This window comes from Drosophila kikkawai, chromosome 2R (assembly GCF_030179895.1).
Source record: "Drosophila kikkawai strain 14028-0561.14 chromosome 2R, DkikHiC1v2, whole genome shotgun sequence".
NCBI classification, from domain to species: Eukaryota; Metazoa; Arthropoda; class Insecta; order Diptera; family Drosophilidae; genus Drosophila; species Drosophila kikkawai.
In genome coordinates this window covers 20,571,558-20,594,973 of record NC_091729.1, presented here as the reverse complement: position 1 = coordinate 20,594,973, position 23,416 = coordinate 20,571,558, and the positions used below count along the sequence as shown (strand labels likewise).

Sequence of the window (23,416 nt, the reverse complement as noted above, 5' to 3'; positions counted from 1 at the left end):
TTAATATTTTATTTATTTAAGCAATAAGAAAAGATCAGTGACTGTTCTTAACCCAAAGACTTTTTATATTGGGAATCCCGCTTAACATAACAGCAGGGGAATTCCAATTGGCAGTTCTATTAGTAAGAGTACCTCAACAAATATTTCTGTTAGTCCGAGAGCAAAGCTCTCTTTGGCCCCACCAGGCTAGAGAGCAAAAGCTCCCATGTACTATGGGGCTTTTCAAAATGTTCAGGCCAGAATAACACTTATTTGTATAATTGCAAATACCAAATTTCATTAAAATATAATTAATATTAATAATTATTATTAATTAATATATGTTCATGTATAGGTTTTCTATATATTTTTCATATATTTTTTATAGGTCGAACAATTTCCTATTAAATGCTACTTAAAATATTTGATTATCTTACTTATTTCATATCTGATTTTAAAAGAAAAAATATCAAACGACCCCACTGTAGCACCGTATACAAGACATGAATAGCTGAGAAACAAGTTTCAGCACGACGACGAAGCGCCAAGGCGGGAAATTCGTACCACGAACGAGATTCTCTTGCCAGTGATTGGGTGTTTCGGTTTCTGTTTCTGTTTGCCCGTGGACGTCGACGCACGCTCGTTTTCGCGCGCTTCTCGCACTCTTCGGTAAATGCGCAAAAAAACACACAGCAACGCAAGAAAAAAAAAGAAAAACACAAGAAATCAAATCGCAGCGCAAAGGCAACGTAAGGCAAACGTAACGCAAACGACTGTCTTCTGTGTATTCATTCCGACTTATTAATAGATTTTCGCACACGGCCCATATTCAGAGCATATTCGAACCTAGAAAAAATGGGAAAATAATGATGCTGGCACATAATTGATAAGGAATATTCAATAGCACGTTGAACTGCTCGTTTTGTTGATTTGAAAGAATTTTTGCGGTCGCGCGCGCGAATTAGTTTCAATATTGCGTATACGCATATGCTTCGATATTGCGTATACGCACGGTTAACGGTGGAAAATATAAATAAATTACAAAAATAAAACAAAATCAAAGTGAAGAAAACAAAAGTTAAACGGCATATCAAAACGCAAACATAAAACCAATAAACATTTCCTAGTTTATTTACAATATATTTATATAAAAACGAGAAAACCCAGAGGATTATATGGATTTACACCACAACGACACTAGCACTATTTACAAGGAAACAAGGGAACAGGAACAGAAAGCACACTAAAAGGATAACTGACTCAGTATCGCCTAAAATCGGACATTAAACGGCAATATATAGAGTTAGAGAGAGAGAGAGAGAGACAGCAGCGATGCCAGCAAGCGGGCTGCAATCTCCACCAGGTCCCAGGGCTAGCGGCATATCAGGATAATATCAGCAGGACCCCAGGACTTGGACATGGCTCTGCTATTTGTCTAGTGGGAACCAGGCCAAACTCTCTCACACACACACACACACACGCGCGAGCCAAGCGAGAGACAGCAGCACCAGCAAGGACATTCGTCATTGTGTGCGTCAAGGACGTTTACGACAACGTTGTGCCATACTCACACACACACACACACGCTTAGTGACGAAAGTGGGCGGCCCAGCTCTGGGCGACACTTATTAAATATACATCAGTCAAGCGCAAGGAACCTAATTTCCACCAGTTGTCCTTCCATGTAAAAGAAAATAAGACAAGACAAGGAAAAGCGCAACAAGGGACAGCCGGACACACGCAGGAAAATGGCGCGTCGCAAGGGCAGCGGTCGAGGCAGTGAGTAGAATTATTCCTTTTTATACAAAATCAATTTTTTGGCATTTGAAAAGCCAAACAAGTTCTAGGAATTTGTAGCTTTAGTTGAGGGAATCTCAGCTTTTCCTAGAAATATGCCAGACAAAGCCAGGTTTCCCTTCATTGCCAGGAGCAGCCACATTCACTGGAATTACTCTATATTCTGCAATTTCCTTTAATTGAAATAATATTCTGTAGAATTCTCCCAGCTTTTTCACCTAAAAATATTCTTTTTTTACTAGAAATAATATTCTGTAGAATTCAAAAAAGCAAAGTTTAAAAATGTAAACATTAAATTAATTTATGGAATTTTGTTCCCCTGATAAAGGATACTCAGCTTTTCAATGTTTTGTTCCAGTTATTCCCAGAATCTACATACTTTGGCTCAACTAGAACCAAGAAAATATTAACTTTTCCGAAAGATTTTCTCTGCAAACTTTAAAAGAACATAAAATGCACATTTCGACCTTCCCAGAATTGCCTGTACTTCAGCTCAAGGACGTAGGCAAACTTTTCGATTACAACAGCCTTGCCTTCCATATGGCAGGACACACATAAAACCCCAACTACTTACTATCAATTTGTGACAAAAGAAGCCCGTCAAGTGCCGGGATAGAGACTTTTCTGTGACTCACAGAGAGCTGGAGAGCCGAACCCTTTCTTCGACTGTATCTATAAGATACATTTTCTGCATTATTATTATTTGCGAGAAAGAATGCATTAAACATGAGACAAGCACAGCGTCAGTAGTCACTTTTCGTTGCAATGCGCATCGCCCACGCCTCCCCCCCCATCAACATTTCCCCCTTTCTTTTTTTTATTTTGTACTGCTTGGGGCCTACCTACCCCTCCCCCCTCCACCTTTTATCATTTCATTTCATTTCTCAGCTGCGTTGCGTTGGCGCGCGCGCTGCAAAATGTTGGGGATTCCCTTACGTAATCCCCCAGCGCACACAAAAGGCAAACAAACAAACTGACACACACACACGCATGCTTTGAGACCGAGGCAAACAAAACAAAAACGAAATGGGTAAAAAAAAAGAAATAACAGAGGCAAAGAGGCACAGAGAAACGGAAAACAGAAAACACAGAAAACAGGGAAAACAGACACAAACAAGGCAGCTTGTTTGCCCGCCAGTCGGAGTCGCCCCCTTGTAATGGCCTGAAAATCAAGCTCAGCCAGCGTCATGAACTTTTGCCGAGCGCTCTCAGTGCTGCTGCTCACCCACTCACAGGCACACAGACACAGATACTCGCAACAGGCAGCTCACACAGATACAGATACTGGGGGTCCACAGTCAAAGATACTTTGCGTCACACGCGGCCTGTTAGACAAGTTGCCTGCACGGCAAGTAAATGAGGGCTTAATAAGGCAAAATTTGGTATTAATTAAAAGAGGATGAATAGGGGAAGAACATTAATCAATAATAATGAATATTTTCTTGCAGTTTTATGTACTTTTAGGGTATAAGAAATCTGTGTTTTAATTATGGTTATTTTGCAAAGTTTTTAAAGTCCAAAACTGAATATGCATATAATATTTTGGATTCAAATGAAATGTTTTACTTTATCCCCCATTTCTCTGTGTGCACCTGCTGTTACTCATGCTACAGTTTGAACCTATTAAAAAGGCAGAGATACTTTGTTGCATGGGGCGTTCTCATGCCTTAATGCCCACACGATGTCATTCCCTTTTAGCCTCCGTCACCGCCTCAGTTCAGATACTTTGGCCAAATGAGATACAAGTGTGCTGCCTGGGCTTTTGATATATGCCAAGTATTTTGCTGTCAGAAGAGATACAGTAAATACTAATAGGATTACATTTTTTAAATTTTTAAACCTATACCTTAAGGGGTTACTTCTACTTTGTTAGCACTTCCTAAATTTCTAGATACATCTCCCCCATGAGTAAGGTAAAAATAATCACCACCGTTTCTTAATTATTAATAAAACTTATAGAGCTTCCACTGTATCTCAGGCGCAACATGTTCAAAGAGCTAGCGTCTCACTTGGCTACGCCTTAACTCCAAGTTGCCGATGGGTTTTTGCTTTGGGGGTTTGAGGATCCGAAGGCTTTTCGAGGGAGTTGGAAGTTGCCAGAGACACTTAAGCTGGCTTTGGCTTTGTCTTTTGGCTTTGAGTTGGTCTTTGTCTTTGCGTTGCCAGTGACTTGGCTGTAATCTCTTTTTGCCTTCGTCACTAACAACGTCAAAATTAAAATAGACTTCGTTCTCCGGTGGGGTTCTCGGGGCGACTCTCTGTTTTCGCTTTGACTTTGCCTTGGCTCTGGGCCATTGTGCGGCGGATAATTTATGGAAAGTGGTGAGGGGGGGAGTTTCAAGTAGAGGAAATCCCACCCATGGCCACCCCTTTTACCCCTGCAGCTCCCTTTCTCTCTCTGTGGCATTTTCCCGCACTTTTATTTCTGTGTACGAGTATTTTCATTCCATCGTTACCTTTGTTTCGGTTTCCCTTTGGCAACTTTTGCCTTTGCGCTGGCATTCCATTTCCATTTCGGATGAGAGAAAAAAATAAAAGCCAGCCTTTTAGTTTGCGTAGTTTTTGCCCTTCCGATGGGGTCGTTCTTCATTCCGGCCTGGTAAGGGGGGGGGAGGCTCTTTGGAGTTGGATGGATGATGGTGTCCTTAAGTGCTAGGTAGCTGCTTATGTAGGTCTACGTGTGGCCATAATGGAGCCCGATTCCATTTGTTGATTGCTCTGATTCGGTTTCCTACTCGGCATTTGCTTAAAATCGAGTTAGATTTTATGTACAGATTAAGAAGGTTATATTTTGGGTTTAAAGAATGGGTTAATAAAAGGATATATTTGTATTTTTGAGGTCATCTTTGTGTGTAGTAAAGTTAATAAACTTTTAAGGAAAATTATCTTAAATAGGGCTTAAGAGATCTCTTTACATCTTGGCTTTTAAAATATATAAAAAATATATTATTTCACATATCCTAAAAGGCCTTCCATTGTACATTACCTTCAATATGCATTAAATATAGAATATTTAAGCCTAGGAGAGTAGAATTCACCTTTTTTAATGCAAATCTTGTACTTTTTCCTTGTTAAATTTAAAATAATATGTTTAAATATTCTCCTATTTAGGTCCCAACCTCATTTAACTATAAATCCTTTTCGACTCACTTAACAAAAGATACTCCCAACATTAGCCATTAACTAACCTTGGCTAAGCTTATTTATTTATTGTATTAAAATCAGCCAGAAGGCACGCAACAATTCCTAAGCGAGTGCAAGTTCCTTAGTCACAGTTTGGTCCTTTTTTTGTCCATATCATAGCCATAAACAAACACTCCACTCTAGCCTTTTAGGCAACTGTTTTTCCTTTTTTTTTTTTGTCCTGTTTTGGGGCCAGCCACGCCCAGAAAATTCTCTCTTCCGCCACTAAAAAGGTCACGGCGGAAAATGGGGAAAGCGACGGAAATAAAAGGAAAATAAATAAACGAAACGTAAAACGAAATCCAGGCCCCAAACTTTACCTATGAGTTTAAGCCAAAATAAAACCCCATACCTGTAGCGAAAAGGACCTGCCGCACACTGTGAGAAAAGGATGGAGGACTTATATGTATGTGTGTGTGTATGTATGTATAAAGGCAATAACAAAGCAGGAAAAAGAATAATAATAAAAAAAAAACAAGAAATTAAGGAAAAAGTTGGCAGAGGGCAAAAAACGGAAAAACAAGGCGAAAGTACACGAGTCATAGGTGTATGTGTGTGTGTATGGCCAAACCTCTTCATCACACAAACAAAAATACACACACACACACACACAAACACACTCACTCATATCCCCGTACACCCACACACTCAAGGCAAGTCTATGAAAGCGCAGGGCTTCCCCAAATGATAAAGTTTTATTTGCTTTTGCGGGCGCACATTGTATTTTCTTTTTTTTCTTTCTTTTTTTTTTGTGGGGCAGCTGCAAGCAGCGACGCCAGCCGAGGCAGCACTCAACCATAATAAAACGAACATTGAACGAAGACCACGTTGCCAATGGGGTGGGTGGAGAAGGGGGGAGGAAACCCCAGGGCTTGGGGTGGCGGAAAATACGGGGGAGATGACGTTGTCGTTGTCGAGTCGTCGGCCGTCGGTCGTCGGTCGTCAGTTAGTTGCCACAGAAAGGCGAACATTAAACCAAGTCAATCCGAGCCACCCACAGGGGGAATTCCCAGATGAGAAGAGACAAGCGGGTTACCTACTTTTTCGATAATAATTATTCATTGATTATTATATTTGTCTATATATTGTATTTTAAATCAAATGGGAACTAAGGGATTAAGAATAATTTTAAAACAACTCTTTTTACGAAGAACATCTAAATAAATATGTCCTTGTTTTTTCTTAAATATTAATTTAAGAAATTTTTTACAATAATAAGAAATAAAGGCCTAATTGTTTCAGGAACTCAAGAAATGAGTAGGGGTTTTAAAACCGTTTTTGGGGTTTTGAAAACAATTCAAAAAAAAACCCCTCTTACCAAAAAAATATTCCCACATTGTTGTTTAATTTTTATTATGAATTTAAGGTTATTTTTTATTAACAATAAAATACCAATTACATCGAAAAGGGTTCTATTACTATCACTAGAGGTTTTAAAACCCTTTAAATTCTGTACAAAAGTATGCAATGCTATTTTTAAGGTACCTTATTTTGTGTAAATTAGTTTTGTATTCAACAAGTAAAATGTTGTTTAAATCGTTATTATTTTCTATAGTCTAAAGCTTCGTTTCTATATTAAATATTTAAAATTAATAAACATTTCATTCTTAACCCAGCTTATTAATTAACCTCTCCATCATTAGATACAATCCCATTTCCTTTAAAAATTGCTGGGTAGCGATAAGTTTAACACAAATGAGTAGGCAAGCAGCGAGAGAGATAGAGCGAGCAGGAAAGCCCAAAGAGGGTACAAGGGAAAGGTCGGAAAATGTGGGGGGTGTGACAAGGAAACGTGAGCTTGGCCCCCTTTAAGAGTGAGCCCGATGTGTCACGGGTAGCGAGCCTTGTTGGCTGTGGCCAAAGTGAGGCACAGAAAGAAATAAGTAAAAAAAATATTTATAATTTAAAAATATGGTTAATATTTAAAGTTTAGCATTAAGCAAGAGGAATTTATTTTGATTTATGTTATAACTTTGTTAAAAGGATTTTATCTAGATTTTTATATATATTTCTTTCGTTAAATAAAGGATTTATGTGATTATCCTTCTGGTAATTAAATCATAAAAAATTAATAAGACTACGAATAATATTTTATGACTTTTTAAAAATAACTTTTGAAGCTAAAAAGCAAAAGAAAACATTTCAAAGCATAGTCAAGAGTTCTCCAGAAAATATCCATTTTAATTATAATAAAAAAGGTTTTGTGGGCCAGAAATCGCTCTTCATTAAACAATTAATTTTTACAAAATACTATAATTAATAATTAAATATGTAAATATAAGTATATACCTTTTTACCACTCTGTACTGAGGTTGTTGCTGTGGCTGAAAGCAGTTCAGCAACAAGGAACACCAACAAAATGTGTGAGTGAGTGACGGCAACGACCGTGAAAGGCCATTTGCCTTCCACTTCAGCCCCGCCATGCTCCCACCCATTTGTGGCCCACAATGGGTAGATGTGTTTGTGTGTGTGTGTGTGGCAAGGATAACCTAATACAATTTTTGTTTTTGTTGCCTAAGGACGTGCCGGAATTCGTTCGTGTATCTCTCGATTGCTTTACCATTGGGGTGGTGAAGAGGGAGAAACTGGGGGATCCTTGGGTGCTTGGCAGGCACAAAACCCGGCCAAAAGTGGCATTTCCTACGTCAGATGCCTGGATTTTTGCAGCCCCTTGTTGGTTGTTGGAACAGCTGGTGGGAAAATATTTCCCTTGTAATTGAAGTGCATAATTTGAAAAATATATACATACATATTCCCATTTTTGGGTTAAAATGGAGCAAGGGCTAAGCTTGAATAGCCATCGAGAGAGACTAACTCTTAAAGCTCTAAGCCTGATTAATTAATGAAGTGTTAAGCTAGATTTCCTATGAAATTTTAAACGCCCTAAAAAACCTGTTAATAATATCCCAACTATTCTGCATTCCCAAAGGCGAAAACAAAGCAATAATTAATAGGTTCAACTTAGACGAGGGATTATGAAAGGAGATTGTGTTTCTATACATAAATTCCCAGAATTTGCATTTAAATCAAATTAATGCTGTACGTAGTTGATGCTGAACTGTTTATTTTGGTGTTGATAACCTTTTCCGAGCATAGTTCAATGCTAAATGCGGACAATGCTTTAAAGTCTATACCTATGTATGCTTAGGCACAAAAACACCTTTTAAATAGATTATAAGCTCATATTTTTATAATATTTCAAGTAATTCTAAAATTCTAGTTTTTATATTTTTGTTAAGTAAAAGCTTTATTTTATGACAATGTAATGTATTTTATGTAGGAAATACATTTAATTTAATTTAATATTTGAATATTTCAGTGCTTTAGAATTACAAATTTACATTTTTACCCACCTTCTGTATTGCGTAAAGGTGTTAAAATCACATTTCCTTTATATTTCCATATAATTTAAGCATTCTTAAAACATACAATAAGTTCAGTCAACTTCATTTTGTCTACAAAATAAAGTATACTGTTTAAATAAAAAGCAAGAATAAATACAAGTCTTCTAACACTCTTTCAAAAAGCCTAAAATTCCCTATAAAATCAGCTGCCCAAATAAGCCCAGCTTCCACATGCCTTAAAAATAGAGTAAAAAATTATTCCAAAAAAATATATATATGTATATATAGACGACAACCAAAAGTGTCACAAAACCAAAGAAAAAATACTCCATTTTTTATAAAATTTATTTCAGTTTTTATTTTCTTCTAATTTCTGTTTGTCTACGCCAAACCACAAAAAAGAAAACGAACGTGTTGAATTCTGACTTACAAACACAACACAAATATGCAAAGTCAGAGACTCCAAGCAAGAAGAAGAGCTATACAAAAATTTAAAAAAAAAAAAGAGAAAAATATAAAAAGTAAAGAAAATAAAGGCAGGCATCACGTCATACCGGTTTCAGTTTAATTCAGCGTCGTCAGCATCGACTTGGGCCAAACGCTTAGGCATATTGTTGCTGCTGCTATGGAAAAACGGACCAGAATTATGGGGGAAGCTCACGAAAGAATAAATACAAAATACAAAATAAAAAAAAATACAAACACACACAATCCAAAGTCCGGCCCCAACAAGAGACAAACACGCGCTCACTCTTCTGGCTGTTGAGGCTAGTGCCCATGGTTTGGATTGGTTTGGATTGGATTGGATCGACGGCGGCTTTTCCGCGGGCCGAGCTGGAGGTGGAGGGATGATAGTGACGCGACTGTGGCTGCAACCGACCAGCCAAGTGGTTGCACTCGGTTTTATATTGCACGGAGAACAATTTTAGCTTCATATTTTGGGTATTTTTAGTTAAAAAGTTAAGGATTTTTAAAGATTAATACAGCAAAGAAGAACTTGAGTTAGCAAACACCTACCTATAAGTAATAATTGTGATCAGATTTAGCTAAATACATACATTAAAGTTTAAATAGTTTTCAACTTTCGTTCTCGTCAGGTAATTTAATATTATTTGTGTTCCTTTAAATTAAGGTTAATAAAATGTTTAATGAAGAATTGATTTCCCTTCTTTATACTTTAAAATATATCCTTTTTATGCCTCTTAAATATTAGTTATATATTTCAAAATATACCTCAAAAAATCTCTAAAATATTTATAGATATTTCCTATCTATGCATCTTAAATATTGTTTATATACTTCAAAATATACCTCAAAATATTAAAAAATATCTATAAATATCTCCTATTTATGCATCTAAAATATTCGTTATGTACTTCAAAGTATACCTCAAAAATCTCTAAAATATTTTAAAATATTACCTATACTTATCTATTAAATATTAATGTCTCTTAAATATTATTTATTTACTTCAAAATATCTCCTATTAATAATAACCCAAATATTATTTTGTTAGTACCCCTTTTCCCCCTGTGTAACTGGCCTTACAATGCACTAATCAAACCACAATTCTGGCACTGTTAACCTGTTTCGGCGTCACTTGGTTTTGCGGTTACCCTGCTGCGATACCTTGGCTTAAGACTTTATTAAGCCCCGCTGCTGCCGTTGCTGGTTGGTGTTATGGTATCGCCGGTACTGGTTACTGGTAGTAGTATGGTAGTAATGCCGCACCCACTCCTCCAAACAAGCTCGGTTATTAGCACACAGAACTGAACAGAACCGAACGGAGCAGTTGGAGTGACGGCTGTTGGATGGATGATTCACCTGACGTTAGGTTTTTATATGAGTCTTTCTATCAAGTTTCGTACCTGGCCATTTCAAACGGGTTTCATATCATCATCTCAGCCTTTATTTCGCTCGCCTCTCTATCTTACTCACCGTCTCACCATTCGGGCTAACTTTGAATTATCGCAGTGAATTTCTTGGAATTCTATTTGGCCCGTTTGTGGTGATTAATCGTGGTATAATCAATAAATTATCAGCACATATCAATTTAATTTGTAGTCCAACCCCAAAAGCCTATAATGCACATTTGTTGTTTGTTCACGTTGATTGAGGGAAGCCGAAACGATACTGCTACTTGGGAGTCTCTCTAATTGCAATTGAAATTCACTTTGAGTATGGTTTACTTAGTGTTGCCATAGTTCGATGAAAGAGAAGCCGGAACTCCCTGAAGCCATCTGAGTACATAAATATTTCAGTTTAAGTGGGTAATGAGTAAAGTTTACTTAATCCTAAGGGATTAAAAGGTTATCTAAAGGTCTAAAGGGTCTAAAAGTATGCAATAAAGCTATTACACTTTTTGCAACATACTTTAAGGTGCATTTATTAGTGATTTCAAATCTCTTTTCAGTTTCTTATATAATATACTGAAAATTCTTAAAGAAGAATGAAATATAGGGACTTTTGTAGTATAATATATTTAACTAATAACATTAATTCACACCACCTCCTAAATCTTGTTGTTTCCTTTCCAAAATCCCATCCCATGTCATGCATAAATTCACACACACACACCCATCGAAGCAACGAAATTCGCGGAATAACCCAAAAGTGATTTCCGATAAAAAGTTAAGTGCCCCCAAAAGCCCACAAAAGACAAACAAATGCCAGCCCCCGGAGCAGGTTCAAGCCAACTCCACATGTGTATCTTGAAAATATGATTATGTTGCAGCAGCAGAAGCAGCAGGGCAGAGCGAGATACAAACAAGGTTACTACGTCAGGTAGTCCCCGTTCTGGAGAAGTTGCCTAGGGCCCAGAATCGTTCACAATAACAACTCCTTGGCAAAGGCGAAGGCGAAGGCACAGGCACAACCACTCAACGCCTAAAAGCGCAAAACAATAAACAACCCAAGATCAAAGGGTGAGCAAAAGAGAGGTAAACAGTGCAAGACAGAGAGGGAGCGAGTGCAATAGTGGAGACAGGTTAACCGGCTCGAGAAAAAAGGCACAAAAGAAGGGTTCGGACCAGAAGACAGACCAGGGCGTTGTGAAGAGGGTCGTTGTTGCCCAAGCAACTCTCAAGTTCAAATTCGAGCATCATTGATTGCAACAACAAGAGGCACTGAGAAAAATAATGAACACGATAAATAAATATTATATTATATTCCAAAATGCATTTCAGTGACTAAGTGGTTTATCAATGACTAACTGTAATTAACCTCTATTTGTTTAACTTAATCCGTGCTAGAAAAAAATAGTTCATATCTTATTTGTTATTAGTTTAAGAAGTAATAGATCTTTTGAGAAGAGTCTGTATATTTAAGCTTAGCTAAAAAAATAGTGCCTCAAATCTGATAGTGTATATCTTGTGCTTGTATCTTTTATCTCACTATCTTTACCTTGAATCTTTGCTATGAATCTTTTAGGTTTTCATATCTAAAAACTCTGTGAAAAATAAAGTAAAAAGTAAATACCAACTAATAAAATAATATAAATATTTTAGGAGGCACTTAACAAATAATTTCAGAACAAAGATCATTTTTTGACTTCTAACTTATTTTTTTTTGTGTTCTCTCACCGATCTTCTTGGTCTTGGGTTAAAGACCCATGCATGGAACTCCCCTATATTGTATATAGTATATTCATATATAGCCCGAACCATTCGGCATCTCCAACTGCGACTGTCTGGCGACGATGTCGTCTTGTTGTCTGGCGGCGGCGGCGTTTTCAAAGCGATACCATTCCCTCCCTTTGGTTTGCAATTGGAAACACTCGTAAAGTGTGTAAACCTCGGACAAAGGGGGGACCCCAATATGTACCTCATACCCAGCATAACTTGAAATTTACTCGGTAACAGCAATATTACGTTTTCCGATGAAAAGCATGTAAGTTTTCTTATGCAAACGAGCTTTTTCCAGCACAGACACAGGATTCTGGGAAAATATATTTTACTTTTTTTGCGGAAGGGACGAAAGACAATGAGAGGGGGCGGAAGCCTGCAATTCTTCGCAAAACTTTATATTAAACGACAGAGCCACAACCGCAAAATCTCTCTCCTTTCTCCCTGGCTGTCTCTTGCTGTCTTTCTCGCATTTTCTCTGACCCTCTCTTTCGCGCCGTGGGCCATTTATTGAAGGAAGTCACGTTACAAATGTGGCACGTAGCTCGCTCAGCACGTCGGGCACGTCGGTGAGGCGCCAGCATTTAGAATTCTGTTTATAGACCGCTCCACGCACAGTCACATCTCTGTCCCTGTTCCACAACTGGCCATCTCGCTCGCTCTGCAGCCGCCCACCAACCGCCCCCCCCCTGCTTTTTCGCAGAGCGAGAAAGCAAGTGACAGAGCACAAAGTTGGCAAAGCAAGAACCGAAAAGTGAAGCAGCAGCAAGTGCTATGCGTATCTGACAGATACAGTCGGTTGAAGCTATGAAGAAAACTGAATAAATATGGGATATATTGATAGATTTAAGGTTTTCACTTTCGATTTTCGTGATTTTAAATCTGTGTACGATTTTAGAGATTTGAAATTGTTTTAAATTTCAATCTGGAAGTAAACTGCCTACTTTTGGTCTTATTTTTAAAGTGATTTTAAAACTATACAGATTTCTTATAATAAAGTTTATGAAAAGTTGCTATGTAAATTAAAAGGATTTTTAAAACCCCTATAAAAGTGTTAAACTTGGCTGTCAAATTTCATATCTTAAAAAAAAAATTGATTGAGAACCTTACAAATATCATTGCATACTTTTAGACACCCTTTTAAAGGGTTTTAAACCCCTTAGTGATTTCTGTAACTTATAACTAATTATAAATAATTTAATCAGAATTGTTAATAAAAAATATCTATCTTTTGTCTTAGAGCTTTCCAACAAAAATTTCAAACTTTACAGCATAGAAGTTACTTTTCTTAGTCCCCATAAGTTTTCCCCCTTTAAAATCTCCACTGTACATAAACCAGCAGACATTGCAGAAGGTGTGGAAGCAGTTGATTGAGAATTGTCGCACTCGACACACACACAGCACACACAGAGTCAGACAGTTTTCGTTTTTGCGCCTTTTTCTTGTCGAACACGAAAGTTGGCAGCTGTTGCCGTTGCCAGGATGCCTCGCAGCTCGAACTTAGCAGCAGCATCAGCAGCAGCAACAGATACTTTTATTTTTCGCCGGGCCCTGTATCTTCCTCCGCATCTTTGTATCTCGGCAAGGCACACACCACGCACAGATACAGATACATCTAGAGAGCAGTGAAATGGGACGAGGCACACAGATGACGACGGCAACAGTGTTGCCATGACGTAGTCGTGTTGTATCCAAGTCTGCGTGTCCGTATCCGTGTGATTTTAGCCAAGTCTTTGGCTTTGCTTTAGCCGGCGTGCTGTAATTTATGTTAACGCAGATCGAGAAATAAATCTTTATTTATTTTTCCTCATCTTGTCTTGCTGTTGCTGTTTTTCCCTGTTTTCGAAACCGAAACCAAAGGACGCGATAAATTTCTGCACAGCAGAGGGCCGGGCTGGAATTGTGATTGGGTCGCTTCGATAAGGATGAGGGATACAGTCGAAATTTGTTAGCCTTGAACTCGCCTTGAAAAGCTTAAGAAAATTAATAGGGAACTTGTTTGCAAATACCCTTGTGTAAATGAGTAATTAGAGGACAAAATTATTTTAAAATCTTGTTATTTTAAAAAAGTTTCCGATAATATATCGAAATGGTCGATATCTCTAATATTTTGGTTTAAGATATATTGGTTAAAATTACGTTAAAGACTCAAGAGTTTCCCATTTTTATGATGACTTAAGATCCTTATATTCAAAAAAATTCTTAATTTTCAAAAATATATCGAGAATGTATCGATATCATCGATACCCTAATATTTACTTAAATAAAATTTTTATTTTAAAAATAAACTATGCATTATTTCAAATGAATGGTTATTTTGAAAATGTATATTTTCATTAAAAATGAATACCACCTATAAATGTTTAAAAATATCTTTAATAATGAAAATTATTAATTTAATTATATAATAAACATACCCATTAATAACTTTATTTCTAAATAAGACCAAAACACGTCAATGTGTCAAATATGGGTCAGGTCAAAGGCAAATATGGATTATAATTATCAATACCCGTGATGACGTGTGTCGTTTCTTTGCTCATTAGTTCCCAAGATTCCTCTGGGAAATCGCCTGAACTTGAAACGATTTCTCAGCTACTTTATCTTTATCTTTGCTGCCTCTGTTTATTTTTTCGTTTTTTATAAGCTTGAAAATGCTGGCGAAATGTGAGGCATTTAACGGGAAAAAGTACCTATGAAATCTTATCGCTTATGCGAGGCAATTAAAGCGGAGCCAGCAGCAGCAACAACAACTGAAGCTACGAAAGCTAATGATAATCGACCAAAAACAAAGGCAAGAACAACAATAACAATAACAGTCCATGACTAAAAACAACAAATAAATTGAATACATTCCGAGCGACAAAATAAAAGAGAGGCAACGAGCTGAAAGCTCTCTTTCAATCGAGGGAATTCCCTCTCTGCGGTTGAAAGCAAAGAAATTGAAAGGAAAGAGCTTAACATAGTGAGAGATATAGAGAGAGTGATTAAAAGAGAGAGAGAGGTAGAAGGAGAGCATTCAATTTAAAGGAAATTAAGCATAAAAAGTGAATAACTTTTTGATAATTGCGGTGTCAGCGTTTTGGCATTCCATTTTGCGCTCATTCAACTAGAATGTATGTATATACATATATTTAGTTTAATCTGCTTGTGAAATATATATATATATATATTTGTGTTTTTGTGTATAAGATTAGTGTTGTTATATTTTATTTGAATTATTTTTTTCTTGCCAGCTGTTGATTTTCTCTGGCTTCGAACGCTTATCAAAGCAAAAAAAAAATTAGAAATAATAATTATAATCTGTATTTTTTTGCCTAGTCTCACATGTCCTTCGTTGTATTTTATTTTCACTTAACGTGTTAATGCTAATTAATTAATTTGCTTGGGGAATTCCATATTTCTTTTAGCTAAATAAATATTATAAAAAAAATAAGAGGTTACCAGGAAGTTCTTAATTTGCAAATTAAATTCTTAAGAATTCTATAACAAAAAACTCAAAGTTCTTTTAAATAAACAATATAATAAAATTCAAATTAAAATAAAAAAATATTCTTAAAGATTATAAATGATTATAAATATACCTTGTATTTATTATAAATAAATTTTATTATTTACAAAATATATTTCTTTAAATTTCCAATAGCTTTCTTCCCTTAAAATCAGTTCTGCTCTCCATTTAATATTCCCAAAAAGCTTTTAATAAAGTTGCCAACTAAAGTAACTTAAACCCGGCAAACAGAATATATAATCGGATCTGAAAATAGCCAACAACTTTCATACTTCCCTGGGCCAGCTTAATAAGGGTTCAAGGAACCGCCTTCATGTATTTAAAATTTCCACAGAGCCAGCCAGAGCCCACAATTAATTAGTTATGATGTCTGAAATTGGCAGAGACTTATTAAACTCTGTACAGGTAAATAAATATATGAAAAGTGGGTACTTTAAAGATAAGATAGAAGTATAAAAGTACCCTAAGATAGTGTCGGCAGAGTGGCGAGTCCGGGAGTCTAGGAATTCCAGCCGGAGCTCGCTCTAGTTTCTCGCTGGGAAGTCAAAGTCGTTTAATTGTCAGGATCTCAATGGGTTGGCTTGGGGGTTGGCTTTTTGTGTTGTGCAAGTCCCACACACGCACATGACTGAATTCTTGGCATAGTTAGGCAAATATTTCTATGTGGGTCGCACTCTAGATATCCGCAGACACAGCCAGTCTCCCCCCGTTTGAAATCCTAAAGCCAACGTTGAACAGCTGCCCGAGCCGAGTTGCTGTGGTCTGGTCGCCTGTTCATATCCATAAAACCATATTCTTTTCTGTATTTTTTGTGTCTTGAATAAAATGTGCCAGCAGCTGCAAAAAAAAAAAAAAGAAAATAATAAAGAATAACAAACAAAAATGCGCAAAATGCATTTTTATTCCTCATTTATTTTGTATTTATTTCTCTATTTTATTGTGGTATTTTTCGCTATGGCTGCCAGAGCTTGGAAGAACAAAGCGAATGGCAAATTGTTTTCCTTTGTATTTTGTTTTATTTTTTCCTGGGTTGTTGCTATATTTAGAGCAAGTGAAGCAAATTGCCCAAAAACTTGAGCGAAATAAATCAAATTAAAATGCAGCAGCAGGAGCCACAGATATTACGCAATCAACAGGCGTATACGTCATGGACTTTGTTTGCGAATGAAATTGAAAACGAAACCCAAAACGTATAGCGGGTGGTTTTATTTTATTTTTGTATTTTTTTTGTTTGGTTCAATTTGCTTTATTGCGTTGCTGGAAATTGAATTTTGATGACGTTTGACGGGGTCTCACCTCTCTACATGTTTTTTATCTACTTCTAAGAGTCATCTCCCTAGGTATTTCCTCTGTCGCTTTGATACATGTCACCTTTTTCTCTGGTTTTAAGCCATAAATAAACCAGAGAGTCATGGCAAAAATGGGCCAGAAAATATTATCAGTTTGTGCCATGTTATCTGCAAATTTATATAGAATTTTTGTCATCAAAATTAAGTCACTAAGATAACATTATAACATTGCACAGGCTTATAAAGTAGGGAAATATTTTGCCGGTAATAAAAAAGATGGGAAGTAGAAGTATAGATTACAAGAATTTAAAGAAGAATTTAATATAAAATAAAATATAAAAGGTACATAAGACCTTTCAACTCTTCTTGTTTTAAAAGTGTATTTTATTGTCTTTAATAATTCAAAAAGCTTAAAAAATGCTTTGCACTTGTATTACTTTGACATTTAAAATCTTTAAAATATATACAAAATACTAAGAAAAATTCCTCTCAATAATAAACCCAAAAATCTGTAGATATGTATATCTTGCTCTTAGTTGACTAAAGTTTACACTAAACCTAAAACTTCATCTGGAATCAATCTGGTTGTTTGTTTACCGCCCCCAAAATCATCTCGAATACATCTCTAAAAATATAAACGGCAAATTGCTGGCTGAATCATTTCATTGCCAGTTTTCATACGGATTTCCTAGCCCCTCAAGGGACATTACTCATACGCCCCACTGGCTATGATCGCATCGCATGGCAGCGCCTCTCAGCTCACAGCTCAGCTGGCTGAGCTCATGCGCCCCAACGTATGCGTAATGAGCCGCAAATGTTAATTGTTCTATAAACATTCGAGCCAGCAATTAGTAAGACAACAACAACAACAACAGCAGCGACGATGAGAGGCTTCCCCCAGAAAAACAGAAAAAAAAGAAAACGCACAGCACACGTATTCAGTGAACAAACTGGTTGCAGCAACCTCGTAACCAGTTTTATCGAGCAAAAAACACAAAAACAACGAAAAAAAAAGCAGAGACCTGGCCCAAGAGCCAAAAGAAAAAGAGGCTCAAAAACGATGACGACGACGACGACATTGCCATTTTCAATCTGTCATGCACGCAGAAAAAAAAAAACGTGATATACCCATTCAATTTCCAGGAAGCGAAACTTTCATTTAAAGAAAATACAGTCGCTGATTTTTTTGTGGAACTTTGTATGACAATAAATTTACAAAATAATAATTAACAATTAGATTCGGCAGTTAACAAAAGTGTTCAAGGGTTCTTAAAATTAAGTTCATTCTATAAGAAACTACTAAGATATTGTTAATATTATTATATGATGATTTTTTTTTATCGATCAATGTTGATCAAATCGGAAATATTTCGATCATAATCCTACAATCTTTAAGCTTTATTTCTTAATATTCAAACCTTCTAAATTGTATAAAACCTTAATAATTTTCTGTTTAATTTTATATTATTTTTTGGCAAGTGCACTTATTGCTGCGACTTTGATGCGCTTGTTTCCGCTTTGGCAAAAAGGAGAAGCCAAAGTCGAAGAGCCAGTGCCAGAGCCAAAGCCAAAGTTGGTCGCCAACAAGTCGCGGCCATAAACAAGTGAGGCAGGTGGTAAAAAAGCTGGGTCTGGAGGAGATCAGAGGAGGTGTAAGCTGTGTGCTGGGAACCTGGAGCGGAAGATGCGATTGGAGATGGAGATGCGTGAGCAATCGGGGCCGCGTTCTCGACTTTTGCGGGAACAAGCCTACCTGGGCCAACAAAGTCTTTTAGCCAGGTTTCTTGGCCAGCTGGCTGCCTGCCTGCCTGCCTTGCATTGCTGGTTGCCTGGTGTCCGCTTTAATTTGCATGTAGGTTTTTTTTTCCTCTCTCTTTCTCTTTGGCACTTTTATATATTGTATATGTATGTTTTTTGGCCGACTTGCCTTGCATATTTTACGGGGCGCTCTACAAGTGGAAGAAGGGTTCTTTGGCTTTGGCTTATCGCTGAGGCGTACAAAGTGCAGCCACTCGAGGCGATTTAATTCGAGTGCTTTACAACATAAATACCATAAAAATGACCACAACCAGTCCGTCCAGCTGATAAGCAGTCATCATCTTGCCCCATTGAGTTATTCCACAATCACATTTAAGAGTTGTGTGTATTATAAATGGTCTTTTTGATGGTACAAAATGGTATTCCCCAGTTTAAGCGATTTTTAGGGAGACAAAATTAATGTTAATTAGTTTATTATGATTGAAAGTATATATAATTTTCTATAAATAATTCCCTTCCCAGATTAGCTTAAAACGGGTTAAATTTTAGGTTTTAAAATTCATCAGATTATTATTTATTTTATATTCTTTCAATTCTTGATAATTTCATAGTCTCCTTTCTTTCTCTTAAGGTGTAATACATTTTAAATATTTATTCATAATTTTATATGATCATTTTTGGGCTTAAAAATTCAATAACTAAGCCAAAAATGCATTAAATTTAATTTGGAAAGCTTTTTTGAGTTAGTTTTTTTATGGTTAATAAATCTGCATATAAAGATTACAAATTTAACCAATGTAAAATTTTTCGATTTTTCCTTACCTCCTTTAAACATTAAATTAAACATAAAATTTAAAAAAAAAATAAAATTTTTAATTTTCTTGCAAACATGTCTAGATCGATTCTGTTTTTAATGCTGATCAAGAATATATATGATTTATAGGGTCGGAAATGAGTCCTTCACTGATTTTTGGGCTTCGGACTGAAATTATTATACTCCTTAGGTGTATTAATTTTTAAATATTTATTCATAATTTTATATGATCATTTTTGGGCTTAAAAATTCAATAACTAAGCCAAAAATGCATTAAATTCAATTTGGAAAGCTTTTCTGAGTTAGTTTTTTTATGGTTAATAAATCTGCATATAAAAATTACAAATTTAACCAATTTAAAATTTTTCGATTTTTCTTTACCTCCTTTAAACATAAAATTAAACATAAAATTAAAAAAAAAATTTTAATTTTTAATTTTCTTGCAAACATGTCTAGATCGATTCTGTTTTTAATGCTGATCAAGAATATATATGATTTATAGGGTCGGAAATGAGTCCTTCACTGATTTTTGGGCTTCGGACTGAAATTATTATACTCCTTAATGTGTATTAATTTTTAAATATTTATTCATAATTTTATATGATCATTTTTGGGCTTAAAAATTCAATAACTAAGCCAAAAATGCATTAAATTCAATTTGGAAAGCTTTTTTGAGTTAGTTTTTTTATGGCTAATAAATCTGCATATAAAGATTACAAATTTAACCAATTTAAAATTTTTCGATTTTTCTTTACCTCCTTTAAACATTAAATTAAACATAAAATTTAAAAAAAAAATTAAAATTTTTAATTTTCTTGCAAACATGTGTAGATCGATTCTGTTTTTAATGCTGATCAAGAATATATATGATTTATATACTCGGAAATGAGTCCTTCACTGATTTTTGGGCTTCGGACTGAAATTATTATACTCCTTAAGAATTTATTATGAATTCATGTTCTTCACTCACTTTTTTAAACCCATTAAAATAATTCCCCTTTAAATGGGGCATTCCGCTTTTCGCTTTCTTAACACTTATCGAAATCGATAAAAAGTGCGTCATTTCAAGTGTCTGGGGGACAGCTGCTCTTAGAAAATTAATTTGAAAGATTTCTCGATAGGCGGTATTTTTAGTGCCTTCATTGGGAATTTCGCCACAATTTGGCAAAGAACATATTCCCAGAGCTATTTTTGGCCACTCGTCAATGCGTTTTTCACGTTCACTTTGCGCAAAAATCCAACGAAAATATTTCAAATTATATTGGTACGAGATTCTCCCCCACACACACACACACACACACAAGCAAAAATGTATCTATTTTAAAATTAGCAAAGAGCAGGGCAGGACTGAAAATTGGCTTGTAAACAGAATGAATTTTCAGCCTGGTTTGATGATGGGACTCCCTCCATGGAAATTGGCAACAGTTGGCTCTGCCTCTTCCCGAGTATTTCCCCTCCTAAAAACGCCATTTGAATACTTTATTGCCTATGAAGTGTGTTTGAGTGTGTTTGTGTGTGGGAGTGTCTGTGCACTTTCCTCTATATCCGATACGATTCGATTTTCTCTTGTGCGCCTCGGTATTTTCCTGGCCTTCGCATTTGACGTCACCAAGTGGAAATGCCAGTGGCAGTTTTTGTGTGGGAGCTTTTTGTCTCAACATATAACATTGAGAATGCACTTGAATATTTAACATAGTATTGTAAACTTTATATGCTTTTTTTTTGTGATTTTTTTTCTAAGACGTTTTCCATTTTATTTTTATTTTAGAATCCACTGTGAATTCAAGGAAAAGTGCTTTGGAAACGGCACGTGAAAAATTGAAAGGTAAGGAGAAATATATCTAACTAAATAATTTATATTAAGAAATATTAAAGCGAGTTGAAAAATTTTATAAAAGCACCTAAAAGTATGCTGTAAAAATGTACATATTGATTGCCTACTTTTAGGAACTTTTTAAAGAGTTCTTAAATCTTTTTATAGCCCTAAAAGGCTAAAAAATATAATAAGTTGTGTGGGACTTTTTTGTAAAGATTATAAATATTACTTACTGATTCACCTTTATATTATAGAACGTATAAAAATCTTCTACTAAAATTCCCTCATCTCAAAGATTTGCATCTCAGGAAATCCCAAAAACTTATATTGATATATAGTATGACTCAGACAAACTCTGGCAATCTGTTAGGGCATAAATAATACTACCCCTTTCTATCGAATCTAAGATAGAAAACAAAACCTGTAGAGATATAGCAATGACCTTCAAGGGGCCTATCAATAAGGTTTCCCGGAAAATAAAAGAGGCAACAAAAAAAAGTAAAGTGAAATAGAAATGTTTATAGATACGGTTTGTGTGGGGGAAAGCAGATGGGCTTCCACTCATGTCGAATGGCGTTTAATACAGTTGTTATGGGTGCCAAGCACAAAGCAATCGCACAGATACACAGTTATACACAGATACAGATACATCCGTGCGTTGATAAAGTGCGTGCTCTGCACATAGGCATAAATATTCTGGAATAGAACCGATGAGAGCTTCAGTTGATAAGGCCAAATGGCGTGATTCACGGCAGAGTTCTTCGCACACAGAGCCACTGCCACTTAAATACGCTTATTTATATATGTACTCCAAAAAAATATATATATCTGCGTAACTCTGTTTGTATGTGCAAGCGTATCGGAAAAGATTATGCCGTACCTAGAGATACTTGGCCGAAGGCAACCGCATTTCACTTTCATTCCGATAAGCCCATACGTGACGTAGATACCTACAATACAGCGATATCGGGCCGATAAAGCAGATGGTATATCTTAAAGCTTGGGTCAAAAAATCAGATGAAAGATACTTGAAACAGAGAACAATTGACCCAGATACCTGGATTAATATTTAAAGAAATTGAATTTAAGCTTAAAAATCTGTAATAACCATTATAATATATCTTAAAAACTTTTCTAGCCAAGATTTCCCTTGCTAAAATCAAATTAGATTACCAGATCAGGGTTATCTTTTACAGCATCTCCTTAGCCTTTGTTTTTCACTTACAGAGATAAAAAAAATACAGAAAACCCGGCTAGGATTTTCACCAGAAGTGCTCACTTCTACCTGCTATTTCCCTAGATAGTTGTAATTTAAATTTGCTGCCAACTTTTAATTGCCGGCAGCCGAAAAGTCTGACCTGTCCGTAGGGATTTAAGGGATTTAGGGACTAGCGCCAGGCTCAAGTGCGTCAAGTCAAGTGGCCCCGAGGAGTGCTGATCCTTCGCCTGCAAGATCCCTTTTAGGTCTATTGATGATTTTATGGGTTTTACCCGGGAAAATCCGTTGGCCGTTAGCTGTTGGCCGTAATGATGCCATTCCGTCTGTTTCGAACCCATTTCGGCCAGGTAAGCGTAAGCGGCTAGCAAATCCATTGACGCAAGTGATTAAGGCTGTCTCGCTGATGTCTGCTGCGAGAGCTGAAGAACCCAAAAGCGATTCAATTAGCTGACATGTGAGGCTATAAACAGCTGCTTGGCGTATGCAGATATGCGGCCCTGGGCCCAAAAGAATCCCCTGCAGTTTCGGCCAAAAAAAAAAGAATCGGATGTATAGAGCAACAGATACAGATACAAATCAACAGCTAGAGATACACGCGTCTGCGTCTGATGATTCGCATTCCACGGCATCTTTTCGTTGGCGTCTCGCGTTTTGCGTTTTATTTACTGGCTCTCGGTGCTGTGGTGCTTAATATAAAGCGATTTCATAGACGCTACAAGTACGTCGACAGGCGTCTTGGCTTCGCGGCAAAGAATGTGTATAAAAGTATCTGCCGCCGCACTCGCGCCGTATCTGTATCTGTATCTATAGCTGTGCGGGCGCGCACAGTCGCCAAACTGGCGATTCCCAATCAGCAGAAGCAAAAGCAAAAACAAAACCAAGAGCAAAAGTTAAACCAAAAAGCAACAGCCCAGCGGCAGCATCAACTCTCGACTTCTCTCGGACTTGTGTTGTGTACACAAAACTCAGCCACGGGGGCGAAATCAACGAATCGCAAATACCCTGGGCGAAATTGAATTCAGCGGGAAATTAGTCGTAATTATTCGATTTGTTTACCAAACAATTGGGTCTCCCTGACTATGA

At 36.4% G+C, this 23,416-nt stretch overlaps 1 protein-coding gene across 1 annotated transcript in view; it reads left to right on the top strand.

Moving 5' to 3' along the window:
- Nucleotides 1–606: 606 nt before the first annotated feature.
- Nucleotides 607–23,416, top strand: part of shn (schnurri) — a 49,401-nt gene continuing 26,591 nt past the window's right edge. The window contains exons 1-2 of the mRNA XM_017163097.3: nt 607–1,758; nt 21,067–21,123. Coding sequence (XP_017018586.1) covers nt 1,728–1,758; nt 21,067–21,123 — 88 coding nt within the window. The 5' untranslated portion in view covers nt 607–1,727. The remainder of the gene's footprint in view (nt 1,759–21,066; nt 21,124–23,416) is intronic.